Source organism: Penicillium chrysogenum, assembly GCF_028827035.1.
Source record: "Penicillium chrysogenum strain IBT 35668 chromosome Unknown utg000001l_segment0_segment0, whole genome shotgun sequence".
NCBI lineage: Eukaryota > Fungi > Ascomycota > Eurotiomycetes > Eurotiales > Aspergillaceae > Penicillium > Penicillium chrysogenum.
This window is the reverse complement of record NW_026622749.1, coordinates 6,795,908-6,817,387: the sequence shown is the minus strand read 5'-3', so window position 1 is coordinate 6,817,387 and position 21,480 is coordinate 6,795,908. Positions and strand designations below refer to the sequence as shown.

The 21,480-nt window shown below is 48.8% G+C and overlaps 7 protein-coding genes across 7 annotated transcripts; 3 read left to right on the top strand and 4 right to left on the bottom strand.

Annotated features, from left to right (window-relative positions):
• Positions 1-327: 327 nt before the first annotated feature.
• On the bottom strand, positions 328-1,445 carry N7489_002700 (FAD-dependent oxidoreductase; the record flags this gene model as incomplete). The annotated part of the gene is made up of 3 exons (XM_056708455.1): positions 328-1,077; positions 1,144-1,255; positions 1,312-1,445. The coding sequence occupies 3 exons, from the start codon at positions 1,443-1,445 to the stop codon at positions 328-330; spliced, it is 996 nt and encodes a 331-aa protein (XP_056572757.1).
• A 1,037-nt stretch (positions 1,446-2,482) lies between these two features.
• N7489_002699 (uncharacterized protein) lies at positions 2,483-8,648 on the top strand (the record flags this gene model as incomplete). The annotated part of the gene is made up of 11 exons (XM_056708454.1): positions 2,483-2,653; positions 2,709-2,952; positions 3,005-3,094; positions 3,141-3,352; positions 3,400-3,874; positions 3,932-4,173; positions 4,870-5,766; positions 5,818-6,597; positions 6,661-6,703; positions 7,433-8,066; positions 8,120-8,648. The coding sequence occupies 11 exons, from the start codon at positions 2,483-2,485 to the stop codon at positions 8,646-8,648; spliced, it is 4,317 nt and encodes a 1,438-aa protein (XP_056572756.1).
• An 873-nt stretch (positions 8,649-9,521) lies between these two features.
• N7489_002698 (MDR family MFS transporter) lies at positions 9,522-11,174 on the bottom strand (the record flags this gene model as incomplete). The annotated part of the gene is made up of 2 exons (XM_056708453.1): positions 9,522-10,522; positions 10,577-11,174. The coding sequence occupies 2 exons, from the start codon at positions 11,172-11,174 to the stop codon at positions 9,522-9,524; spliced, it is 1,599 nt and encodes a 532-aa protein (XP_056572755.1).
• A 724-nt stretch (positions 11,175-11,898) lies between these two features.
• On the bottom strand, positions 11,899-13,812 carry N7489_002697 (uncharacterized protein; the record flags this gene model as incomplete). Its single annotated transcript, XM_056708452.1, has 7 exons — positions 11,899-12,032; positions 12,067-12,571; positions 12,626-13,030; positions 13,105-13,303; positions 13,352-13,481; positions 13,537-13,593; positions 13,653-13,812. 7 exons carry the CDS (start codon positions 13,810-13,812, stop codon positions 11,899-11,901), a joined length of 1,590 nt encoding a protein of 529 aa, XP_056572754.1.
• A 791-nt stretch (positions 13,813-14,603) lies between these two features.
• Positions 14,604-15,741, bottom strand: N7489_002696 (uncharacterized protein; the record flags this gene model as incomplete). Its single annotated transcript, XM_056708451.1, has 3 exons — positions 14,604-14,733; positions 14,790-15,212; positions 15,263-15,741. 3 exons carry the CDS (start codon positions 15,739-15,741, stop codon positions 14,604-14,606), a joined length of 1,032 nt encoding a protein of 343 aa, XP_056572753.1.
• Positions 15,742-16,257: 516 nt separating this feature from the next.
• Positions 16,258-18,092, top strand: N7489_002695 (CocE/NonD family hydrolase; the record flags this gene model as incomplete). The annotated part of the gene is made up of 2 exons (XM_056708450.1): positions 16,258-17,226; positions 17,292-18,092. The coding sequence occupies 2 exons, from the start codon at positions 16,258-16,260 to the stop codon at positions 18,090-18,092; spliced, it is 1,770 nt and encodes a 589-aa protein (XP_056572752.1).
• A 564-nt stretch (positions 18,093-18,656) lies between these two features.
• Positions 18,657-21,160, top strand: N7489_002694 (fungal specific transcription factor domain-containing protein; the record flags this gene model as incomplete). The annotated part of the gene is made up of 4 exons (XM_056708449.1): positions 18,657-18,806; positions 18,848-19,354; positions 19,420-20,430; positions 20,480-21,160. 4 exons carry the CDS (start codon positions 18,657-18,659, stop codon positions 21,158-21,160), a joined length of 2,349 nt encoding a protein of 782 aa, XP_056572751.1.
• Positions 21,161-21,480: the final 320 nt, after the last annotated feature.

The window sequence follows — 21,480 nt, the reverse complement described above, 5'->3', positions numbered from 1 at the left end:
TAGGCTGCATATGAATAAGTCCGTGCTGAGTTTCAACGGTCTCTTATTGGCTTTAAATTTACGAGAGTCCCCGCATACGTGTCCCTTCACAACGCCATAACTAGAATGTGCGTGATTTGTAGATCATGACCGTACAGATAAGGATGGCTCCGCTCTTGCTGCTCGGCTAACGGACGAGGGATGTTTTCATTAAGACCAGTTCATAATCAGGGATGATTTTTATCCTGGGAGTCAGGAATCGCCTGCATTTTGGACTTGTTCCCGAGACTTGGCTGGAGGTAAACGATGTAATTCACTACTGCTCTTGCGCCGTAAGTCTAGGTAATTTTATAGTCGACTTTTCAAGATATCCTGGCCTTTGCTCACGGACTCTATTAATTCCCGAACCTTCAAGGCTGCTCCATATCCATAGGTGTATCCCAGGCTGCCAAATCCATATGCGTGGACAACGGTTTCCTCGGTTTCGAGACGATAACCTCCCTTTCTCGCCGGACGGAATGCGACGATGTCCCTGGTCGAACACTTTTCCAAATCCACAGAGTCGAGACGTCTTTTAGAAAGGTTTCTCACCCGGCTAAGGATGTTAGACCGTAAACTCTCGTCTACCCCACGATCTAGATTGCCTTCCTGGCTCACTCCCCCAATGATCGCACCACCAGTATACATCCGGGGGATTATATAGGTGTACTGTGATCCTTGGAGCATAATCAGTTCATCGAAATCGGTTTCCACAAACATAGTTTGCCCACGAACAGCCACCACGTCGTTGTCATTGGCCAATTCTGAAGCGCCTAGCCCCGGTGCATGAACAACCATTCCGCACCCTGTTATATGCTTGGCTTCTTCGATGCCTTTGATTTCTTTTCGAATGAAACGGACACCTCGGCCTTCCGACTCCTTTTTGATCCACGGGAGAAAGATTGCGGGATTGACAGTCATGGTCTTGAACGTAAACCCCATTTTGACACCATCAGGGAGGTCGTTGGTGGGAATCCGGCGATATTGGGGTACGAGGGATTTGTACCATATAGTGGAATCGTCGTCTCGGTCATCATAGTATTCGGTTGCCTTGATAACCTTTATTTTATATCTGTCAGATTACCTCGTGACTTTATGCCTATCAATAAAGGTACAAGACCTTACCTGAACCCCACTTGTAGGATCCCTATGCGCGAGAGCCCAGAAATATTTGAAGCTTTCGACTTGAAGTAAATGGCCCTTGGTATCTGGATGCGGAAAGATTGCCGCTCCAGCCCTGTACAGCACCAGTCAGAATCTTCTAGTTAGTCCAAAGTGCAGCAGGTTTCATACCAAGGGCTCGCCCAGTCTTGGGATTCGTCGCCTGGCAAGTCGCGAGCAATGATGGTCACTCTGTAGCCAGAATCGGTCAAAGTCAGAGCTGATAAGAGGCCGATAACACCAGCACCGATTATTGCCACTTCCATATTTTGTTCGGAGAGTTGCAGTTTCTTGAAAATATGATTCCTGGTTCCGAATATGGCGCGAATGTCAGTTTCCTAGCTGAATTGACTTAAAGAATATATCCTTTTGTGCGGAACGCCCTTCCTATTGAGAATCGATTGTTAAAACTCGTTATCAGTCCAAGCCTATAAAGAAACTGAAAAATGCCGCTTGTAGTTGACGTATTGCTTTGGTGTGCTGATATGCTGGAGGACGTAAGACGGCAGCTGATTGGAAGGTCCGGAACGACTTGTCCTTCGACTTCTGCGGGGTAAGAGACCACCCGTTGACTACCAGGGTGTCAGTGACACTTCTGTGCTTCCAATATATCTCCACCCTTGGGGCTTTAAAAAAGCTTTGCAACACACTTCGCATCATGGAAGTGCCCTTCGCTACCTTCCAACCATTGCTACCTGCCAAGACTGCGCTTTTCTCCAAGGAACGAATTACAGTTTGTGTCACGGATCGACTTGCTGCCTGGTGGTAGCCCAGAACCTTCTTTCCGAGTTTTTCTCATGATAAGGGAGACCCTGTTCCAAGTCGAGGACAGCGTAAAACGTTGAATGGATGTGATAAATCCCAATCTCGCCCGATGGCGAATGTTATACGGAGGAATAGGTAAGGAAATAGGGGACCTATTGCATCGCGCTTACAAACTAATACAGCACAGCCTTTAGTCGCCGCTATGTATCCAAGATTACATGCAAAGGAGATAACCTTGGAAAACGACACGCCGCTGAAAGTCAAATGCCCCGGAATGCGGGGAAGTGGATTCCTGGTATCGTTGGTTATCGCAGATGAGGGCGCTCCTGTGGATTTGGGTATTATCATTGCTATCTGCTCAGCGGATATGCCTGCCTCGCCACGATGGCTTAGTTCATGACGTCCTGGGCCTACTGATTGGTCTTTCATATTCTTCTAGCTCTACATAACCCCCAGGTCCCCCCAAGGTCAATTGCCTGTTATTTCAACAAATTCTCTTTACAATCATATTGATTCTTATAAGAATCTCAAACTCAAAATGACTGATCCTGAAGACTTTTCTCACGGGAGCCATCCCGAGAAGGAGACAGCAAAGAAAGAAACAAGCCTGCTGAAACCCACTGGCAGTATTGATGACGACCACGTAGGGCAGACACAAGAGTGTAGGAATGGCCAATTCCACCGTTCCTTTTCTCCTCGCCAAGTCCATGTGAGTTGTGGCCAGCATCACGGTGGACCTGTGCAAAACGTTGACCATTCCGTAGATCATTTCCCTTGGATCTAACATCGGCAGTGGTGTCTTCATCGCCACTGGAAAAGCCCTAGCAACCGGTGGCCCAGGGAATATGCTCATTGCCTACGCTATGGTTTGCAGTTGTGTGTGGGGAGTCCTCCAGTCCCTATCTGAAATGACCATTGCATTCCCCGTTTCTGGGAATTACATAGATTTTACGGATCGCTGGGTCGATCCCTCTCTTGCATTTGGCGCAGGCTTCGCCGAGTGGCTGGGTTCGTCCCGAAAAAAGAGTCCTCAAGAGTTGTACAATGCTAACCTTTTCAGGATGGACTGCGATCGTCGCCGCTGAAGCCGGCTTTTTTGACGTGCTTGTCCAGTACTGGGCCGAGGGTTCCTTCCCTCAGGCAGCCACAAGTAAGCATGGCACGCATTGATGTGACTTGTCTAACATGCGATTCAGTCACTCTATTTCTTGCCGCCTGCCTGTTCATCTTCGTTCTCCCTAACAAGGTTTTTGCCTGGTTCGAATACGTGACATCACTCATAAAAATCGTGATTTTCCTGATCATCATTCTTCTTTCATTAGCCCTGGTTCTGGGGGCTGGACCAAATGGTTACATACACCGCGGTGAAACATGGACAACACTCACCCCATTTTTGAATGGCTTTTCGGTAAGTCATAGCAATGAGTCAAAGCAAACCAGGGCTAATAGCAGCAGGGCTTTGCCAATTGTGTCTTACTTGCTACATGGGCCGTCGGAGATCAGGTATTTATTGGAATTATGGGCGGCGAAGCCGAGAGTCCTCGGTTCTCAATGGCCCACGCGACAAAGCTCGTTCCATTCCGCGTGAATGTTATCTATATTCTCAGTGTTGTGTTCATCACGATATTGGTCCCCTCCGACGACGACCGTCTGTTAGGAGGAAGCGGAATTGCAGCTTCGCCCTTTGTCATTGCAATCCAGGATTCGGGAATTCCTGGGATCGCATCGCTTTTGAATGCAGGCATGATGTGTGGAATTCTCGGACTTGCTGCGGAGTCTATCTATATTTCCTCGAGAGTGCTGAGGAGTATGTCTCATCAACGCCTGATCCCAGAACGGCTTGCTAGAGTGGATGATAAAGGAAGACCTCGACTAGCCTTGATGATTACATCAGTTGTTGCCGTCATCCTAGCATATATCCAACTAGCTTGTGAGTCTAAATTTGTTCCAGAAGTTCTCTTATAGTATGCACACTGACTCATCACAGCCGGTGGCTTGACCGTATTGAACTGGTTGATCTCGATCACCAGCGCTTCCTTCTTCAGCAATTGGATCATCATCGCCTTTACCAACTGGCGCTTTCATTGTGCACTCAAAGCACAGAACGACCCTCTCTTCACAGAAATATATGCCTGGAAGTCCTCGCTCTGGCCGCTTGCGCCAGCGTGGCTCATGCTGGTTTCTCTACTTTTGTTGGTCTGCTGTATTACGAGTGGTATTGTACCAGCTGTAAGTTCCCAATGCGTTTAAGCAAGAAGTCCTCAAAGTCACTGAGACTTCTGGAATCTAGCATACATTAACACCACTAAGAGACATGCAGCTAATGGTTGGTTATTAGGGCGGCTCTGGATTCACAGCAGAAGTCTCTTCTTTTACAAATGGTCTGAACTGCCCGTGGATCCATGGATATCCTCCAGTTCTGACCAATTGAACGTCTAATAATGAGCCCACTTTGAACCCACTATGGCCCACTTCGTCCCATCAAAGTGCAAGTCGTTCCGGCATCGGAAACCTGCAGGTGCTTAGCGGGGATCACTTACCCCAACTTTCATATTGCAAGTATCTCTCTCTTGCCTCTTCCATTTTGACAATCTACCAGCACATCTCGGGACACTTATCATACAATGCCTCAGAATAAGCCGCGTCAAACTCGATCGCTTGGTGGATGCAAAACGTGTAAACGCAGACATGTAAAATGCGACCAGAACCGTCCGATTTGCCAGACATGCTCGGGGTTAGGACTAGCCTGTGAGGGATTTTCCCACGAGATGCTCTGGGTGCCGGCAAAGAGAAGCCAGACTTCCAAAAGGTCATCAAATGAGAAACGCGGTTATCTGACTAGCCTCGGAATAAGACGTCATTTATATTCTGGTACGCTGCATTTTGGCTCTTAAGGTTTGCATACGATATGATGATATGTGTAAGCCGCTGACCCACGTGTTAGAGCAGTATAGGCGGTCTATGGGAACCGCTATCAGTAAAGGTCTTATATCTGGCTCCATCGATGCTTCTTTGGAGGAAATCGACCAGAGATCGCAGGAGCCCAGCCCTCTATTCGAAAATGAGATGCGGGTTGGTCCTTTTGCTGTCCTCGATTTTACAAGACTATCCTCTTCCAGTAGCGATCATACAGGTCTTGCTCTGGGAAGGCCAATGAATCCTACCCATACACCTCCTTCAGATCATGGGATTGGAGTATCCGATCCTTCCTCATATCCTGTTGACATCCCGGGTTATGCAGACGACCTGCTACAATGGTCAGACCTCTTTGGTGAAGACTGCTATGGCTTTTCTGACACTTTCTACCCTGGAAATCACATTGACTTCTCTCGATTGGATGATACATATCCTGAAACAGTATTGCCAATTGAGGATGCATCACTCCAGCCCCTTTCCTTTCCGCACGCACCTACCACCATCAACATACTGGGTCATGCTTCTCTTTTGCTAAAGAATTTCCAAAAGAATATTGTTCCTCAGATGACTGTTGTCCCCCTTGCTAAAAGCCCGTGGAACATTTTGAATGTACCTGCGGCATTGGTCACTTTGGGTGAACTGTCGATTATGGAATCTGAAAGTGTCAGCCATGCCCGGCAAGCAAATCTTTACAGTTTGCTGGCTTGTTCTGCTGTTCACCTGGCGATGGATTCGTCCTCGGAAACAGGCTCGTTTCCGAGGAACCATTGGAAGGAAGTTTCAAAGCAAGCTTATCAAGATGCGAATACCCATTTGAAAATCTCCTTAAACGAGGAAGCTGGTGGTGCTAAAAAGGCCAAACTGAAGGATCAGTTAATGGCAGTATACGGACTCACGGAATTTGCGGTAAGCTTTAGCCCTCGCCTAGTACTGCAGCTGCAGGCTAACCAAGCTTAGATATTCTCTGGCCAATATATGGATGCACGACGTTACCTGGTTGAAGCTGAGCGGCTTTTGCGCTTTAGAGCACTATCGAAACAGAGGATATCTCAGAAGCTCCGTCTTCTGATCAATGTCTACGTATGGCTTCGCCTAATCGGAGAAAGCACATACGTTCTGCATAGCTACACCCCGACAGAATCATTCATCAACAACCTCAATATGCATTGCGAAGTCCAAGCACCCAATGCAGGCGAGAAACTCACAGCATACATTGCCGAGCGTGGGCGTCGGATAGATGACTTTCTCCATCTCCAGAACTCAGAAGGCGATCTGAACATCGATGAACCAAAAGATTGCAGAATGGACGTTCCTGATATTCATCTTCACGACTCACGAAAGTCCACTGGGAGTCTATGCCAGCAAGTATACGGGATGCCAGAGACAATGCTCAGTTTAGTCTCGCAGACCACTCGGCTGGCAAATGTCATGGAGACGCTGCGGAACGCACAAGCCTTAGATATTCCAATCAACAGTCATGTTTGGGGGACTTTACGGGGACGCAGTACACGTCTTGAAAACGTGATAAACTGTTCCAGAAACCGAGACTTGAGGCTGGACATGTGCAAAGAACGAACCTCACCTCATGAACTCATGGTGCAGGCCTTGAACTCCTCTCTTGTGATATTCTTCTATAGGAGGGTGAAACAGGTCCACCCAGCGATTCTCGGTGGCCATGTTGACCACGTCATTTCCACATTGCAGATTTGGTTAGCTTTCGTGAAGGAAGGATGTCCTGTAGGTCTTGGGACTTTGTGGCCTATATTTATTTCTGGTTGTGAAGCTACCACACAAATACAGCGGTCTGCGATCTTGGATATAGTTGATCAGGCTGGGGCAAAAAGTGGGTTGATGCCTTTCCGGACCGCTAAAGACATCATGTCTAAGCAGTGGAGGTTACAGGATGAACAGCAAGTATCTAACTTGGGTGGTCATCTCCCCACTTGGGTTGATATTTTGAGAGACCAAAAAATATGGCCCATATTTTGCTGAACGGCCGATTCAATAGCTGATCATAGCCAACTAGAAATCATAATTTTCGACATGATCATACAAGGGATCCTCGTAAATGTAACTCCTAAGCTTTCCTTGCTTTTTAACCAACGAACCCATCTTTTTGCGAATCTTTTGGGCAGTTCCATAGCTAAAGATGGATCCAAGATCGCCGAATCCATAAGCTGTACAAAATTTCCCTCCACCTAAACACAAAGCCAAATGTTTCTAGAAGGGCGAAAAACAACAATAACCCTCCTAACTTCCACTGCAAACCTATTGAGTCAGGAGAACATCGTCAGGAGAACATCGGACGGGCTGGAGGAATTCATTGGGATCTAACCAACTGGTCAATAAATCCATTCGGATCAGGTGTGGGTCCAGTTCAAATCGTAATTAACCCAAACCGAGAGACCTCGTTGACTCCCATCTCTCACACCCCATGATGTATGGGCTGTATCACTCGACAGGTGCAAATATATTAGAATTTCTCTGCTTCTACCTGGTTCAAAATGTGGTCCCTGCCACCCTCATCATCACCACGCGGAAGTTCTCCCCCTACGCTACCTGTGCATCCCAGGGATGATATGGATCGCCAGCCGATTCATCCGTCCCTTTGGCTCATCTGGCAGTCCCACGTGGTGCCAGGCCATAACGCAACTTGTCATTGCGAGTTTACAGGCAACAAACCTGTTATTGCTCAATCCTCTGGCCGACTCAGACATCCCGGGCAGCACAGCAACCATTCGAAACTTCGGATCAAAGTTGATCGCTGCATTTCGCTTGCTTGCTCAAACCCGCGCTGTCAATACACAATGGCAGGTGAAGAATATGCCCTCTCATCCGAGGTATTACCTCCGCCGGGGAATGCGGGTTCCGACTCGCGGTCGATTTTTGTTGCGACAGCTAGCAATCGTCGCATGGCAGTGCTTGGTACTGGATATCGTGCAAACGGTCTCGCTTCAGCAGGCTGCGGAACGTGGTCTTCAGGAGCCTGCGTCGTTGGAAATCGAATGGATTGTGCCTGTGGGACAATGGGCTGAGCGAATAGTCACTCATCTGTATATTTGGTTTGTAGTAAACCGTCTAATCAGTGATCTTGCTTATCGAGTACTGTCCATATTCTTCGTCGGAATCGGGTCAGACTCACCTGCAGATTGGCCGCCGGCCTTTGGGAGAATGGCCGATGCATTCACTTTGCGCAACTTTTGGGCGTAAGTAATATTTAGTTTACTAAGATGGATCATTATGTTGACACATTTTTCAGGAAGTTCTGGCATCAGTTCATGCGCCAGCCTTTCACTTCTGTCAGCAACTTCATCGCACGAGATGTTTTGCGTCTTACCAGATCCTCAACACTGGAGCGATACACCAATCTTTCCATTGTCTTCCTCATATCGGCAATATTCCATGTTATCGTCGATATACTGCAAAGTATTCCGGTGGAAAGGTCTGGCTCGATGCCATTCTATTTAGCGTTTATCATCGGGATAATGCTCGAGGATGGTGTGCAAAACCTCTGGAAACGGCTGCAAAGACCAGACAACAGGCAAAGCAAGGAAAAGCAATTATCAGGCACTGTGCCGCTTTGGAGGCGAGCTGCTGGGATGGTATGGGTCATGCTATGGCTTGGGGTCACGTCGACATGGTACTTCACTCCGATGATTCAATCCACGAATGATGATATGCGGGTGATTCCTTTCAGTGTGGTGAAATATATTGGATTCCAGCCGCTCATAGGTATCACTGTGGGTAGTGGAGTTGGCATTGCAGTTGTGTTTGAAGTTGAGCTATGAGACACAAGAGTATCCGCATCAGAACAAGGAGAAGTTGGGGGCCTGAAGGTGCTGTACTTCACTGTTAGTACGGCAAAGCACACAAGAAATGATCATAGTCTGAGTGATGCTGCTCCGAGGGTTTCTTTGGGGGAGGAGAGAAAACATCGGTCCTACCCGCCTGAGGCACCAGCGTCGACAACAATGGAAACAGATTGCTTACGTCTCCGCCAGCTCTACATGCGACAAATTATTCGATTCTACCCCAGCAAATGAAAAAGTTTTGGTAATGACCCCAACAAGATCTCTATCTCCAGTATGTACAGGTTGTCGTACGTTTTGACTATGTACTCACTCGTTTTACTCGCTCGCAGGTCACGGCAATTGTCGATAGTCTGGCCTCATGGCCTGGGGACGTCGTGTTTCCGATTTCTGAAAGCCAATTTCGCTTTTCATCACCCGAAGACCATCAGGTCGGCTCATCAAGGCGAGAAACACCCGCAAGATCCAACTCATGCACAGTTCCCCAATTCTGCTCCAGCTTCTGTCGAAGTAAGAATCGATATACGGCCACATATGCACTGTTCAACGAGCCACCCACCCACCCATCCCCCCGGACGTTAAATACAACAACAACAACCCACTCACCCACCCATGGTGGACACTAGCAGCCTCAGCCTACAATGTGAAACTTCTCGTCTGCTTCTGGGAGGGACAAAAAAGGATAGAGATTGGTGAATTATCCCGGGCCAAAAAGTGCGAAGGCTTCCGACGAAAAGCGGGAATTGCCCCAGCAGAAGGCATGATGATCTCGACCGGGCGAATGCATATTGTCCGGATATATACTTCCAACACAAATCAATTTTCACGAATTCATTGACTCGAAGTCGACATCTAGGCCTTCTCTGATACATCTTTGCTTCCACGATCTCTAGCCGCTTTATGTATCGGCATCTTTTTAATGAAGAGCGATGCCAACATCATGGCCCCACAAATTGCACAATAGAAAATCCACATCGTGCTCAGGGCCGAAGCAGAGTTCTCGACACTCAGTGTCTTGCCTATATTTTTGTCTGCTCCATCATCACTCTCTAGCGTAAGTTTTCCGCCATGCAGGGTCTTCTGAAGCAGCACGGAGCCAATCACAATAGAAATGCTACTGCAAAGACTCCTCATGAATGATGATGCGGACATGGCGGCTGCAATATCGATCTGCTTCACATGGCTTTGCAGTGCGATCATTGGGCTTTGAAACAGCGGGCCAGCTCCTATGCTGACAATCATCTGGAATATGATTATCTTGGGCCAATCGATCCCAGAGCCAAGACTAATAAATAGGCCGGTTCCCAAGGTCATGAAGCATGTCCCAATCCAAATGGGCGTCTGGTAGTCTCCTTTGCGTCTGACATACCAGCCAGTGCTCATCGTAAAGACGGAAAGCGGCACGACCAAAGCAAGGAGGCAAACACCAGAAATAATAGCGTTGAAGCCCAATACCACTTGAAAGTAAAGAGGGAGGAAATAGTCGTATGAGATGAAGACGAAGCTGTGCAGACAGAGAACAGAGATAGAGGCGCAATTGGTTCGAGAGGATAATATTCGGCCTGGGATGAGTGGATTTGTCGCGAAGCGGGCTTCATACAGTGTGAAGAGCCCGAGGATAACCACGCCAAACACCAACAGGCATATCACCATGGCACTTGCCCATGGGCGTTGACCGGAAGCACCGACCTCGAGACCATATAGAAAGCATACAGTACCGCCAATTATCAACAGAGAGCCAATCAAATCAAGAGACTTCAGTCCATCCGTTATGGGTATCGTTTTCGTTTGAGATTTCAATGCGAAGAATAGCACACCGAGGGATAAGCCGTCAAAAGGAAGATTGATCAAAACTGCGAGTGGGGGTCAGTGATTAACCACAGACAACAGAGAGCAAGATGGCTTACAGCACCACCTCCAACCAATAGTTTGTGTAAAGACACCACCAAGGATAGGTCCAAAGCTGCTCGAAATTGCCCAAACAATACCTGTGAGGCCATAGTATTTGGCCCTGTCCTTTACCTCGAACATATCCCCAATAATGACTGTCACCATAATCAGACAACCGCCGCTGCCCAGTCCCTGTACAACTCGTCCGCCAATGAGCAATCCGACAGACTTTGTGAGGCCGCAGATCAAACTTCCTCCTAGAAAGGCCAAGTTCGCAAGCATGATGATGGGCTTCCGGCCGAAGATGTTCGAGAGTTGGGCCCATATGGGGACGGAAGCGGTGGTGGATAGGGTATACGCGCTTCCAATCCAGGCATATTCTGCGGCACTGGCGTTGACTTCCTTCGCGATTGTTGGAAGGGCTGTAGCCACGATCGTCACGTCGAGGGCTGAAAGGAATAGAGCCAAGCATAGTGAGAACATGACGATTCGTAGGCGTAAGCGTCCCATTGTCGCGCCAGTGGGCTCGAAGATGCTAGATTGGTCGTCGACTTCGACTATTTCCGTGTTCTTGTCACCTTCGGGCTCTTCATGATGAGGATCCTTGGCGTCCATGATGTCTTGCGCGAACGATGTTCCCCACACCAATTGTTAGCAGGCGTCATATATTCACCAAGTTTAGTGTTTTAGTGGTGATCTGCACTTGATTGAATTTAAACAGTTCTACAGCGCCAAAAAGAGAAAAAGAAGGCCTGGCTTACGATTGAGCACCACTTGTTGAACCGAGCCGAGCCGACTCGGTTCACCCACTTAGCCGGAGCTTCGGCTGGAACCGAGTGTCGGTTTTCCAGTGTCTCTTAGGTGAAAAGCAACTAACTAGTCAAGCTTAGATCAGGGTCCCTTAAGCGTACTTAGGACAAAAGTTCGATCTGTTTACTTGGCCATGAGCTCACTCAAATAGACAACCCCCTTGTTTCAAAGTCCGGACGCCTTTTGAACCTGTAGAAGACCAGGTGACGCTAGAACTGATTGGACCAGATAGAGCTTTAACAATATAGCGAATGAGAGCCAGCCTAGTCATTAACCATTGGGATTGCGATAATGGAGCTAATAGTGGATCTTTCGAGAGAATAGGCACATGGATATGCATGGTGAAAAAACGAAACATAACTTGATTGCCCATACACTTCATAATGTCAAGAGTCTTTTGGTGAATTCATACGGCCTTATGGCCACATTTACATAGAATCCACCAAAACAAGAAAGTGGTTCGTCATTATCCCCTCTGTTCTCTCGACCATGTAAACTTGATAAATCTGGACAACTCAAAATTACATATTTACTCCTCATCCACGGCGAATTTACCAGTGCGCTCACGAATCTTCTTACCCCAGATAAACACAGGAACTCCAAGAAGCCCAAGCGCAGCAGTCAAACCCCCCAAAGGTGCCGAATGCTCCATCATAGCCACTACTGTCAATGAATGGGCTGATGCCATAGCTAACACCAAATGAGATAATCCCACGGAACGCACAAATAATAATCAACAGCGGGCTAGCTCGCTGCGGGTAACTGTCGAGCAGGTATGTGATGGCTACAATATTCGCCCCGACGAAGGTAAAATAGTAAGCAGCAACGGCCCAGGCATAGACAAACCAGTGGTAAGATGTTGGATTGGTGGCACCGAGTCCATACAGTACTGCCGTGAATACACCGATAATAATGGGGAAGATGAGTGGCAGTAAACGAATCTCGGGCTCATGAATGCCGTTTCGTCTTTTGGCGAACCAGGCGATGAGCCTGTCTGAGCCGAAGCCGAAGACGGGCAAGGCTACTAGGGATGTGATTATTTGGCCACAGTTGATGTAGCTTGCGGACTTTTCTGGCCAGTGGTACGACGAGGTGAGAATGGTTCCGTAGGTGGTGCCAATGGCGATGTTGACACCCAGCGTGAGGCCATTCAATGCCATAGCCCAAAGAACATTGGGGAACAAAAGCAGCTCAAAGGTTTGCTAGGCGAAGCTTTAGTCTAGGTTAGCTCTTGTGTGGAGGTTTCACAAACTCACGATTAATGATTTCATTCCCAGGCGCCACTCAGGCGAGCCAATCCAAAGCCGAAGATCGGATCGCCAAGTACGAGCCTCGTAGGTGACAAAGTCAAGAGCAGGCCTCTCTGTCACCACTTTGTGAGTGCTTTTGGACACGTGTTTATCCGAATCTTCTCCCAAGCCTTCAGTCGAGCTATTCTCTTGGAAGGACGATCGTGGGCGGAAGTACTTTGTCTCAGGGACGAAGATGAATGCCATAACCAAGGAAAGCCCGGAAAGACAAGCACCAAGCCCATACCACCACTCAGGCGTTATAGCCCCAGCGATTGGACTGGCGAAGAGAACCAAGATAGCGGTTGCGATCGTCTGAATTGACTGCTGAACCATGAGGAACGTGCCCCTCTCATGAAGAAAAAAGATTTCCTAGAGTTACGGAGCACGGTCAGCTTTCGCACTCTGCGAGGCATAGGAGACCTAAAGTCGACTGTTGGGCTTACCTGAGTGATCATGGGAACAAGGGCCTCACTCTGGCCAGCAACGAAGCCAACAAGCATACGCGCTCCGAGGTGCCACTCGAAGTTTGTTGCAAACGCACACAATATAGCACCAACGAGCATAATAGTAGTTGCGACGAGGAGCACAATGCGACGACCCACTGCTATGGCTATCGGCATTCCAATCAAGTTGCCGATTCCCCTAGTCATCATTAGGCGAGGTATGAAGATAAACAGGAAGTTCACTCACATAGTCAGTGTTGGGTAAGTCATGAGAGAGGTAATGTCAGCATATGTCTTGCCGGCACTTGCATATCCAGGGATGTAAAAGGCAAGTAGGCCACCAAATCCGGAGACGATGCACAACCCGATGGTCGAGACTAGGCATGTTAGTCTGCCTCTACGAAACCATGTCATCAACAGGAGAATGCTCACATAGAGATATGGCAATCAGAACCATTGTCTTCTGCCATTTTGGCATATTTAGTGGATCTGCATACCCACGGTTAAAAATTGATGTCAGAACAAAAGTGTGTGGAAAGCAAACAGACCTCGAGGGTCACTCGTCGGGGTCGGAATATATACAATCGTCCCTGCAGTGAGCTGGACAGTTCCACTCACGTTCACCTTGGACTTTGTCACACGAATCTCTTCACCATCGCCCTCAATGTCGATATTCTCAACTTGCTCAACGGAAGAGGTTTTGTCCATGGTGTTCGCACGTTGTTGTATTCAACGGCACGGGTGTAGAAAAACTGGCATATCACCAGATCTGGGTGGGAAACGGCACAGGAAAACGAGTCAACGACGTAGTGTTTATAGTGCCCTCCGGGAATGGAGGTATTAGGGCCAAGTCTGTCTCGACCTTGTTATTGAAATGAGAGTTTGCTAGTAGCGCTTGGCCCAAGCATCGTAGATGATACAATGACAATTTAGTGACTCTGATTCGATGAAGTCAATTCTCCCGGGGGAAACCTCCGCGCCCGCCCACTTGAAATTGGAAAATCCCCCGCAATTTCCTGCTTCGGACCCCGTGGGGATGAGGGAGGAGAGCCCACCGTCCACCCGAGCCGAGCAGGCGAATACAGGATCCAAAGATTCAAGTCCCCAGTGGCCGTGAACTCTGCCCGCCGTGGTCCATTTCTGACAGACTGCGCGATGAACTGTATGTCAGTGCAGCAGTGTGAGTATTTGCTTCTGTATAGATTCTGGTAAATGGTGAAGTGTAAGGTAAACCGTTTGGTATTGGAGAACCTCGTAGAGAATCGGCGTACATAAATTGAATATTGTGCTCATAACGCAGTACAGTGTGCTTTTTCTGTAAACGAACATACGAATGCTTATGGTGTATCTTCATAGTTCATAGTAGCTCTATAAAGACCACGAGAAATACTACAAAAACATATTTGAAGTAGCTGGGATAGGACGTTATAGACGATGACTGCATTTCCCGTTCTGAACAGAGTTTCATGTACATCTTATATGTACATCTTACACTTCTTTCAGTAAGGCTTAACACCTGCAAGCTTAAGTACCTGGTCGGTAACAATTGGTTTCTCAAATGGCTCCGTTCTGTACTTGGGGCAAACCTCTCCATTTCGCATAGGCTTTTCCTCGGCAGGACGAATATTGCTAGAGAAACATTAGTTGTTCATGTTCTAATTAGGTTCAAGGAAGGGCGGACTTACCAATGCGGCCAGTGAGTGGTGCCAGTGAAAGTCTCAAAGCATTGTGCCTTTGCTTTCAGGGCCTCTTCATCGGCAAATTTCCTTGGCGTCATGCAGATATACTGCACATGCCGAATCTGATTGCCCTCGGGCAGACAAGCATAGTGCATGGTTCGAGAATCCCAAAGGACGAAATCACCAGGCTCCATGTTGATCTTGACTAGCTCACAGCCTCTCTCTTCGAACCACTTGATGTCTCTCTCGCTGAAGAGGAACAGATCCATGTACTGCATCTCTGGGGGCGGAGCGTCTTCGTGGTCTGCGGACTCACGCTTATGCTCGAAGAACTCGTTGAATAGATTAGAAGACCCCTTCATGAGCATTAGACCTCCGTCTTTGGGGCCGTTGGGCGCATAGTTGAGGAGTCCTTGGACCGCTTGCATACTGTGTAGATCGTCAGAAAACAAATCCTCGAGTTCGAGGGCTTGACTTACCCCTTGCGCTGCGGGTTCTGGTCACAGTGAGGCCAAGGGCTCCAGTTCAAATCTGTCCGGTTGGGCAAGGAGATGTTCATCCCATCGAAAGACGAGATTAGCTCCTTGGTACCCCAGAGTCTCTCAAACGTCTCGACGACCTTAGGCTCAGTGCGGGCCTCCCAGGCCATCTTCTCATGGGTGGAGCCGTAAGCAAAGTACATGCCACCTTTGAAGCTGACAGGAAGGTGCTCAGCCGTCCAAGTGCTAGGATCCTTTTCATCGAAGCCAAGTTCGAAGTTCTTCAGCCACTGGATCTGTTTGTCGCAGTAGTACTGGGCACGCTCGGGGGAGATAACATTCTTGATCAAAACACAGCCATTCTTGTGGAACTCATCGCGCCAGTCGCCATAAATTGCGTTCTTGTCGAACGTAACTAAGTCTTTCGTCTCGAAGCGAGTGGCAACCGTGCGCTGCTTGGTCTCAGCTGTGGTGGACATGGCTATGGTTTGTTTGTTTGTTTTTCGAACTTAAAATGATTCAGGAGGATCTTGGTCTGTGGACTTGATTGAGATATCTGCGTCAAGGTTTTATGTGTTGGTCAACTGGAGTTAGGAAGCGGCCTGAACTGATTGTAACACTCGGTTCGGCTGGGTTTCGGCTCGGTTCGGCCCGTGGATCCCCCACAATTCCGTCCCGGCCAATGCTCTCCAGTGCCGGTATAGTTGATGTTTCAAAGAGCTTGGGCGGGGGAGACAAGTGGGGAGTGGGGGGATCTGCGAGATGTGCGAGATGTGCGAGCCGAGCACGTATATTCTCCCTCCGATGGATATCAGCTGAGACCCCACCTTACCGTGGTAAACGGCGCAGCTTTCTGCCGTGGTCACCTTCATGTGTATGGGGGATTTATTCGCTTTGCTCTTTTTTTCATCTCGTTACTTAACTCCGTGGAAAAAGTCTACTCCTTGCGCTTTCATTCACCCATCAACAATCTCCTGTCATAATCTATCACAACGATGCCTATTCCATACCAAGTCGCCTTCAAGCCATTGACCAAGCCCGAAGTCGGTGTCAATGGCTACGTCGAGCCTTCTCCAGGAAAATCAGAGGTGATACCCAAGGGCTCCGCACCATACAACGCCAGAAAACTTGAATCCGACGTTCGGATTGACCATGATGTCGCTATCACCGTTCGAGACGGCTGCCAACTCTACGCTGACATCTACCGACCGACAAGCGCCGAAAAAGTACCTGTGATTATATCATGGTCACCCTATGGCAAGAAATACTCCGCGCTTGAAATGATTTTCAATGTCTGCACTTGGGCTTGTTGTCTGGAGCGCGGTGATGTAAGTGGACTGGAGAAATTTGAGGGCTTGGACCCGGCTTGGTGGGTGGCGCGAGGCTACGCTATTGCCAGCGTTGATGCCCGCGGAGCTGGCAACAGCGATGGCGATACGTCCTGTATGGGGATGCAAGAAGCTGAAGATGCACACGACGTGATTGAGGGTCTCGCCAAGCTGGCATGGTGTAATGGAAGCGTCGGCATGGCGGGGAATTCATATCTCGCTATCATGCAATGGCACGCAGCCGCTCAAAACCCGCCATCACTCAAAGCTATTGCCCCTTGGGAAGGGTCTGGAGACATCTTTCGGGAGCAATTCTGTCGAGGTGGATGGTTCAACATGAGCAATTATGATCTGATCACCACGCTGGTCATCAAGGGAAATTCTGGGGTTGAGGACATTGCCGAAATGTACCGCCGGAACCCGCAATCCAGTATTTACTGGAACGACAAGCGGGTCGACATGACAAAGATCAACATCCCATGCTTCATTACCGGATCTGACTTCAGCCAAATCCACACCATGGGTGCCATTCGCGGATGGATGGAGGTCAACACGGACAAGAAGTGGATCAAATGGAGTGGTTATCAAGAGTGGTTTGAGCTTTACGCGGTCCCCGAGAGCTACCTAGAATTGAAGGTTGGAGCCCCATTCTCCCATTTGTGTGGGCTTTGCGATAAAGACAATTTATTGACCACGAGCAGGAATTCTTCGACAAATATCTCAAGGGTATTGATAACGACTGGGAAAAGACACCCAAAGTACGCTGGACAACTCTTCCATTTGGAAACAAAGATGTCACCAGCGACATTGTCCTCCCCGACTTCCCAGTACCAAACACCGATTACCGTACCCTATACCTTACCTCAGACGGTAACCTCTCTCCAGAACTTCCGAGTCAAAGTGGTACCGCTGTGCACAACTCGGAAGACCGATGGTCTGTCTCAAAGTTCAAGTATACCTTTACGCAGAAGAGCCGGCTTCTTGGCCTTCCCAAGATAGAGCTCTTCATGAGCTGTATGGAGCTGGATGACATGGTCGTATTTGTGCAGCTACGTAAGCTCAGCAAGGGAGGCAAAGAGCTCGGACAGCTACAATTCCCCTTCAATCGCGCCCCGGTCAATTCCATGGACGAAATTGCGGAGAAAGACAGAGTGAGCCTAACAATCCACCATGGCTCCATGGGCATTCTGCGCGCTTCGCAGCGGAAGATCGACTCGAACCGCTCCATTCATCCCCAGTTTCCCTTCCACCCCCATGATGAAGTCCAAAAGGTACCGAAGGGAGACGTGGTAAAATTGGAGATTGGTATCTGGGCTATGGGTGTCGACTATGAGGAGGGTGAGAGTGTTCAAGTGGATATTCTGGGCCAGTACCCAGGTTTCACTGAGGTGGCGGCTTTCTCTAAGCCTAGACCTGACCACGAGTTGAACAAGGGGGAGCACACTATCCACTTTGGTGCAGAGTTCCCTAGTCGAGTCATTCTCCCTTTCGTACCACTATAGTGCTCTCTGCTCTAGAGCTTTTTATCGGTCGCCTCTACTAGTGTTCAGGTGTAAATATATCAAACTGAATCTCGATTGCGTCACGTAGAACTTGGAATTGATCAAGGTCTAAAATTTCATCCCCAGAGTATGGGTATGGAGTAGTCAAAAGAAACACCTGTGCCGGACTAGACAGACTAGGTAGTGCATTCAAATGTCGAATCCGCTCCATTAGTTGATTGCCAATCACATGTAAAATAGTCTTGGTCACTATCAGTATGTACGGTGTACCTAGGTAAGTACTAGGTAGGTAATTGATGATGTTTACACCAGCACATGACCCGAACCGACAGACTTCGGCTCGCGTACCAAAACAAAAAACGAAATCCGGGGTAACTGCGGGGAAGACGAGGAGACGTATCGATAATACGCATGAAACACTGGCGTGGATGACCTTAGCTGGGTGTATGGTAATCTTGGTATTGTTTCTTCGGGACCACTTCCTTCCCGCTAAAAACAGAAAGTCCCCGGCTCGGTTCGTCAGCATTTCCACTTTCTCTCTAACAATCCCGCAAGTCGTCTTCAATGCCATTGCCAAGCCATTTCGGTCCCCTCCCCCCATCAAATGACACCCCAGTATATGCCAAACAGGGACCCTCGGCAGCTAGTGGAGAGTCTACCCAAAAGAAACCGATTCGAGTGGCTCTTGCCTGTAACCAGTGTCGAAAGCGCAAGGTTCGCTGTGACGCCCATCAGCCGAAATGCCGGAACTGTAGGGTCAGGGGGAGGTATGTGAAACGTCAGATCCCCGAAAGCCGGAAGATTGCTCTGCCGTTCGCCGCCGAGCCACCAAGCGCTGGCAGTCGAAGGTTCGACAGGAAGTGGCCCAGGCCATCCCACCAGTCCACCACTCGCCAGCCACTGTTGCTCCAGTGCCAGTTGCTCCAGATGTAGTGAGCTCCATTAATTCAGTGCTGAATCCGACCGTCCCTACCGCAGACCACCTGGTGGGGCAAGCTTCGCCGGATGTACGACGCATGTCGAGGAGCTCCGCCATACCCGGATCATCAGTAAGCTCAGATGTCGTATCAACTCGTACGAATCGAAGTGAGAGGCTAGGGGAAGATCACTTTTCATGGCAGTCCAGGGCATACCAGGAGAGCACTGCTGCTCAAGTGCAAGAATCTACACATGGACATAGTATAACTGCGCAGGGCGGTGCCCAAACACCCGTGACACCAGATGTTGGTGTCAATGCAGATGGTGCAGCGGGCAGAACTAAGGTTGGTGTTACTAAATTCGTTTCCTTTGTGTGATTTCACACCAGGTCTAACTTGGTTATGTGCAGCACCTTGGCGCCAGTAGTGTGCACTGCCTCTTCAACTTTGTCGATCTGCACCTAGCAAGGTACGGCTTTAGCCAGGCTACGCCATTATTTGAACATAGCATGTTACATACTGAGGAGTTTCCTATGCCTCTCATGCCCAAGCTACCACTTTTGCCAGATCGTCAAAGCCTGTCCACATATATGGACACCTTCTTCTCGCGATTTTGGCCCATCTACCCCGTAATCGACCCAGTCAATTTCGAAGCAGAGTTTAAAACTATTCAAGCCATACAGGCAGCCAGCCCCGAAAGCTGGCAAGAAAGAGTTACGCTTGCTCATGTACCTGCTCTTGTTTCCGCTTACGCAATTATTTCACTTGGCACGAATGAGACATCCGAAGATCTTGAGTTGAGCTTCGAATATCTAAAAGCTAGCCACAGTCTTCACGGACATTTGACTGCCATACCTTACTTGGCAAGCGTGCAATCGCTATTTCTCTTGTCTCTTGCACTGAGGGCTGCTGCGAAAGACGGTCAGGCTTGGCATATCATCGGCCATGCAGTCCGCATGGCCCAGTCTTTTGGGCTACATAAATTACATGCTCCTACTTCTGCAGAAGGCCTCACGGCTGGCCCCGAGACAGAAACCCTCTCTGAGCGTGTTTGGTGGTCTTGCTTTGCTCTAGAGAAGCTCATGCAGCTAGAGTGCGGAAGACCATCAATTCTCGACAGAAGCTATGACTCACTTTGTTTCTACTTCCCTGTCGACGAAGTGACATGTCAGGCCCTCCCGTACTTCAAAGCATGGATTTCATTGAGTAGCATCATGGGTCGAATATCGAACCGTCTATACTCGCATAGGTTTCAAGGCGGATCCGCTGAGATGCTCGGCGAAGTCATGAGACTAGACCAGGAGCTATTGGGGTGGGCAAAATCCCTGCCAGATTCGATCAAGCCTTGCAACACATCTACCGATCATACCAGAGATGAGCACAGGGTCATTTCAACATTTATTTCCCAACAGTACTATCACGTCAGTCTTCCCCAATCAAGCTCCGGGAGCAATGTTAACCAAATCGCAGGCGCAGCTCAGTGTCATGCGTTTCGCGATTATTTTCCCACAGAAAAGCATCGAGATCGAAGTGATGAAGAACAAGGACAAACTTCCAAGCCACCCTCGGCTCTTAGATGGTGCATCAATCTGCGCCAGTGCGGCAAGATCAATAGTGACACAGTCGCTTCAATTAGCTGACCTTCGCTTACGATCAACATTACTCGCAGCCCCTCCTACCTACTTGGCCGCGGTAGTCCTTGCCCTTGGTGTCCTGAGGCAGCCTAACAGCAGGCTTGTTAGGTCTGACGTTGAGCTTCTGGCCTCTGCAACTGAGTTTGTAGAGGCCTGGTATCTTCATCGTGGATTTGGGCTCGCCTTTACCCAGACATGGACTCAGCTGCGGGAACGGGTGGTTTCCATCTTTCAGCGGCATGACGGTAGCATTCAGAAACCCGCCATGGAAAGCTCAGCTGAGTATGGGGTTGAAACAATGTCGGGGCATCGCCAGCGGCCGGGCGTCACAGGATCGAATGACCATCCATTACCCTCGGGTGACCAGGTTGCACGACGTAGTCTTCAAGGTTTGGAAGCAACCGATGCGACCGACCACAGTGCCGATCTTTTTGGAAACTTTGAATTTGAAGACCTATGGAATATGACAGAATTGGACTTCAGGGCCTATGGCGAGTATTCATTCGGTGCACAATAGTGGCAATGGGAGTGTGAAGTGGGATCAACCAACCAGATATCAAGACACAGACCAAACTATGGCATAAGGATCCGCATACTCGGCATATCAGCCGGAAGGGGATGAACGGGTGTCAGGTATCAGGATCAGAGATACCGGGGATCATCACTGACGCAAAATGGCGTTGATGGACGAGGGGGAGCAGCATCCCATAAAGCCAAGACCAGCCTTTTCATTCTAGAGATGTCGGACTACACAACTATAATTGATCGAACATTGAATGCTTTATTCTGACTAGAATGCATTACAAAAACACACAAACAGCATCACGAGTATGACCT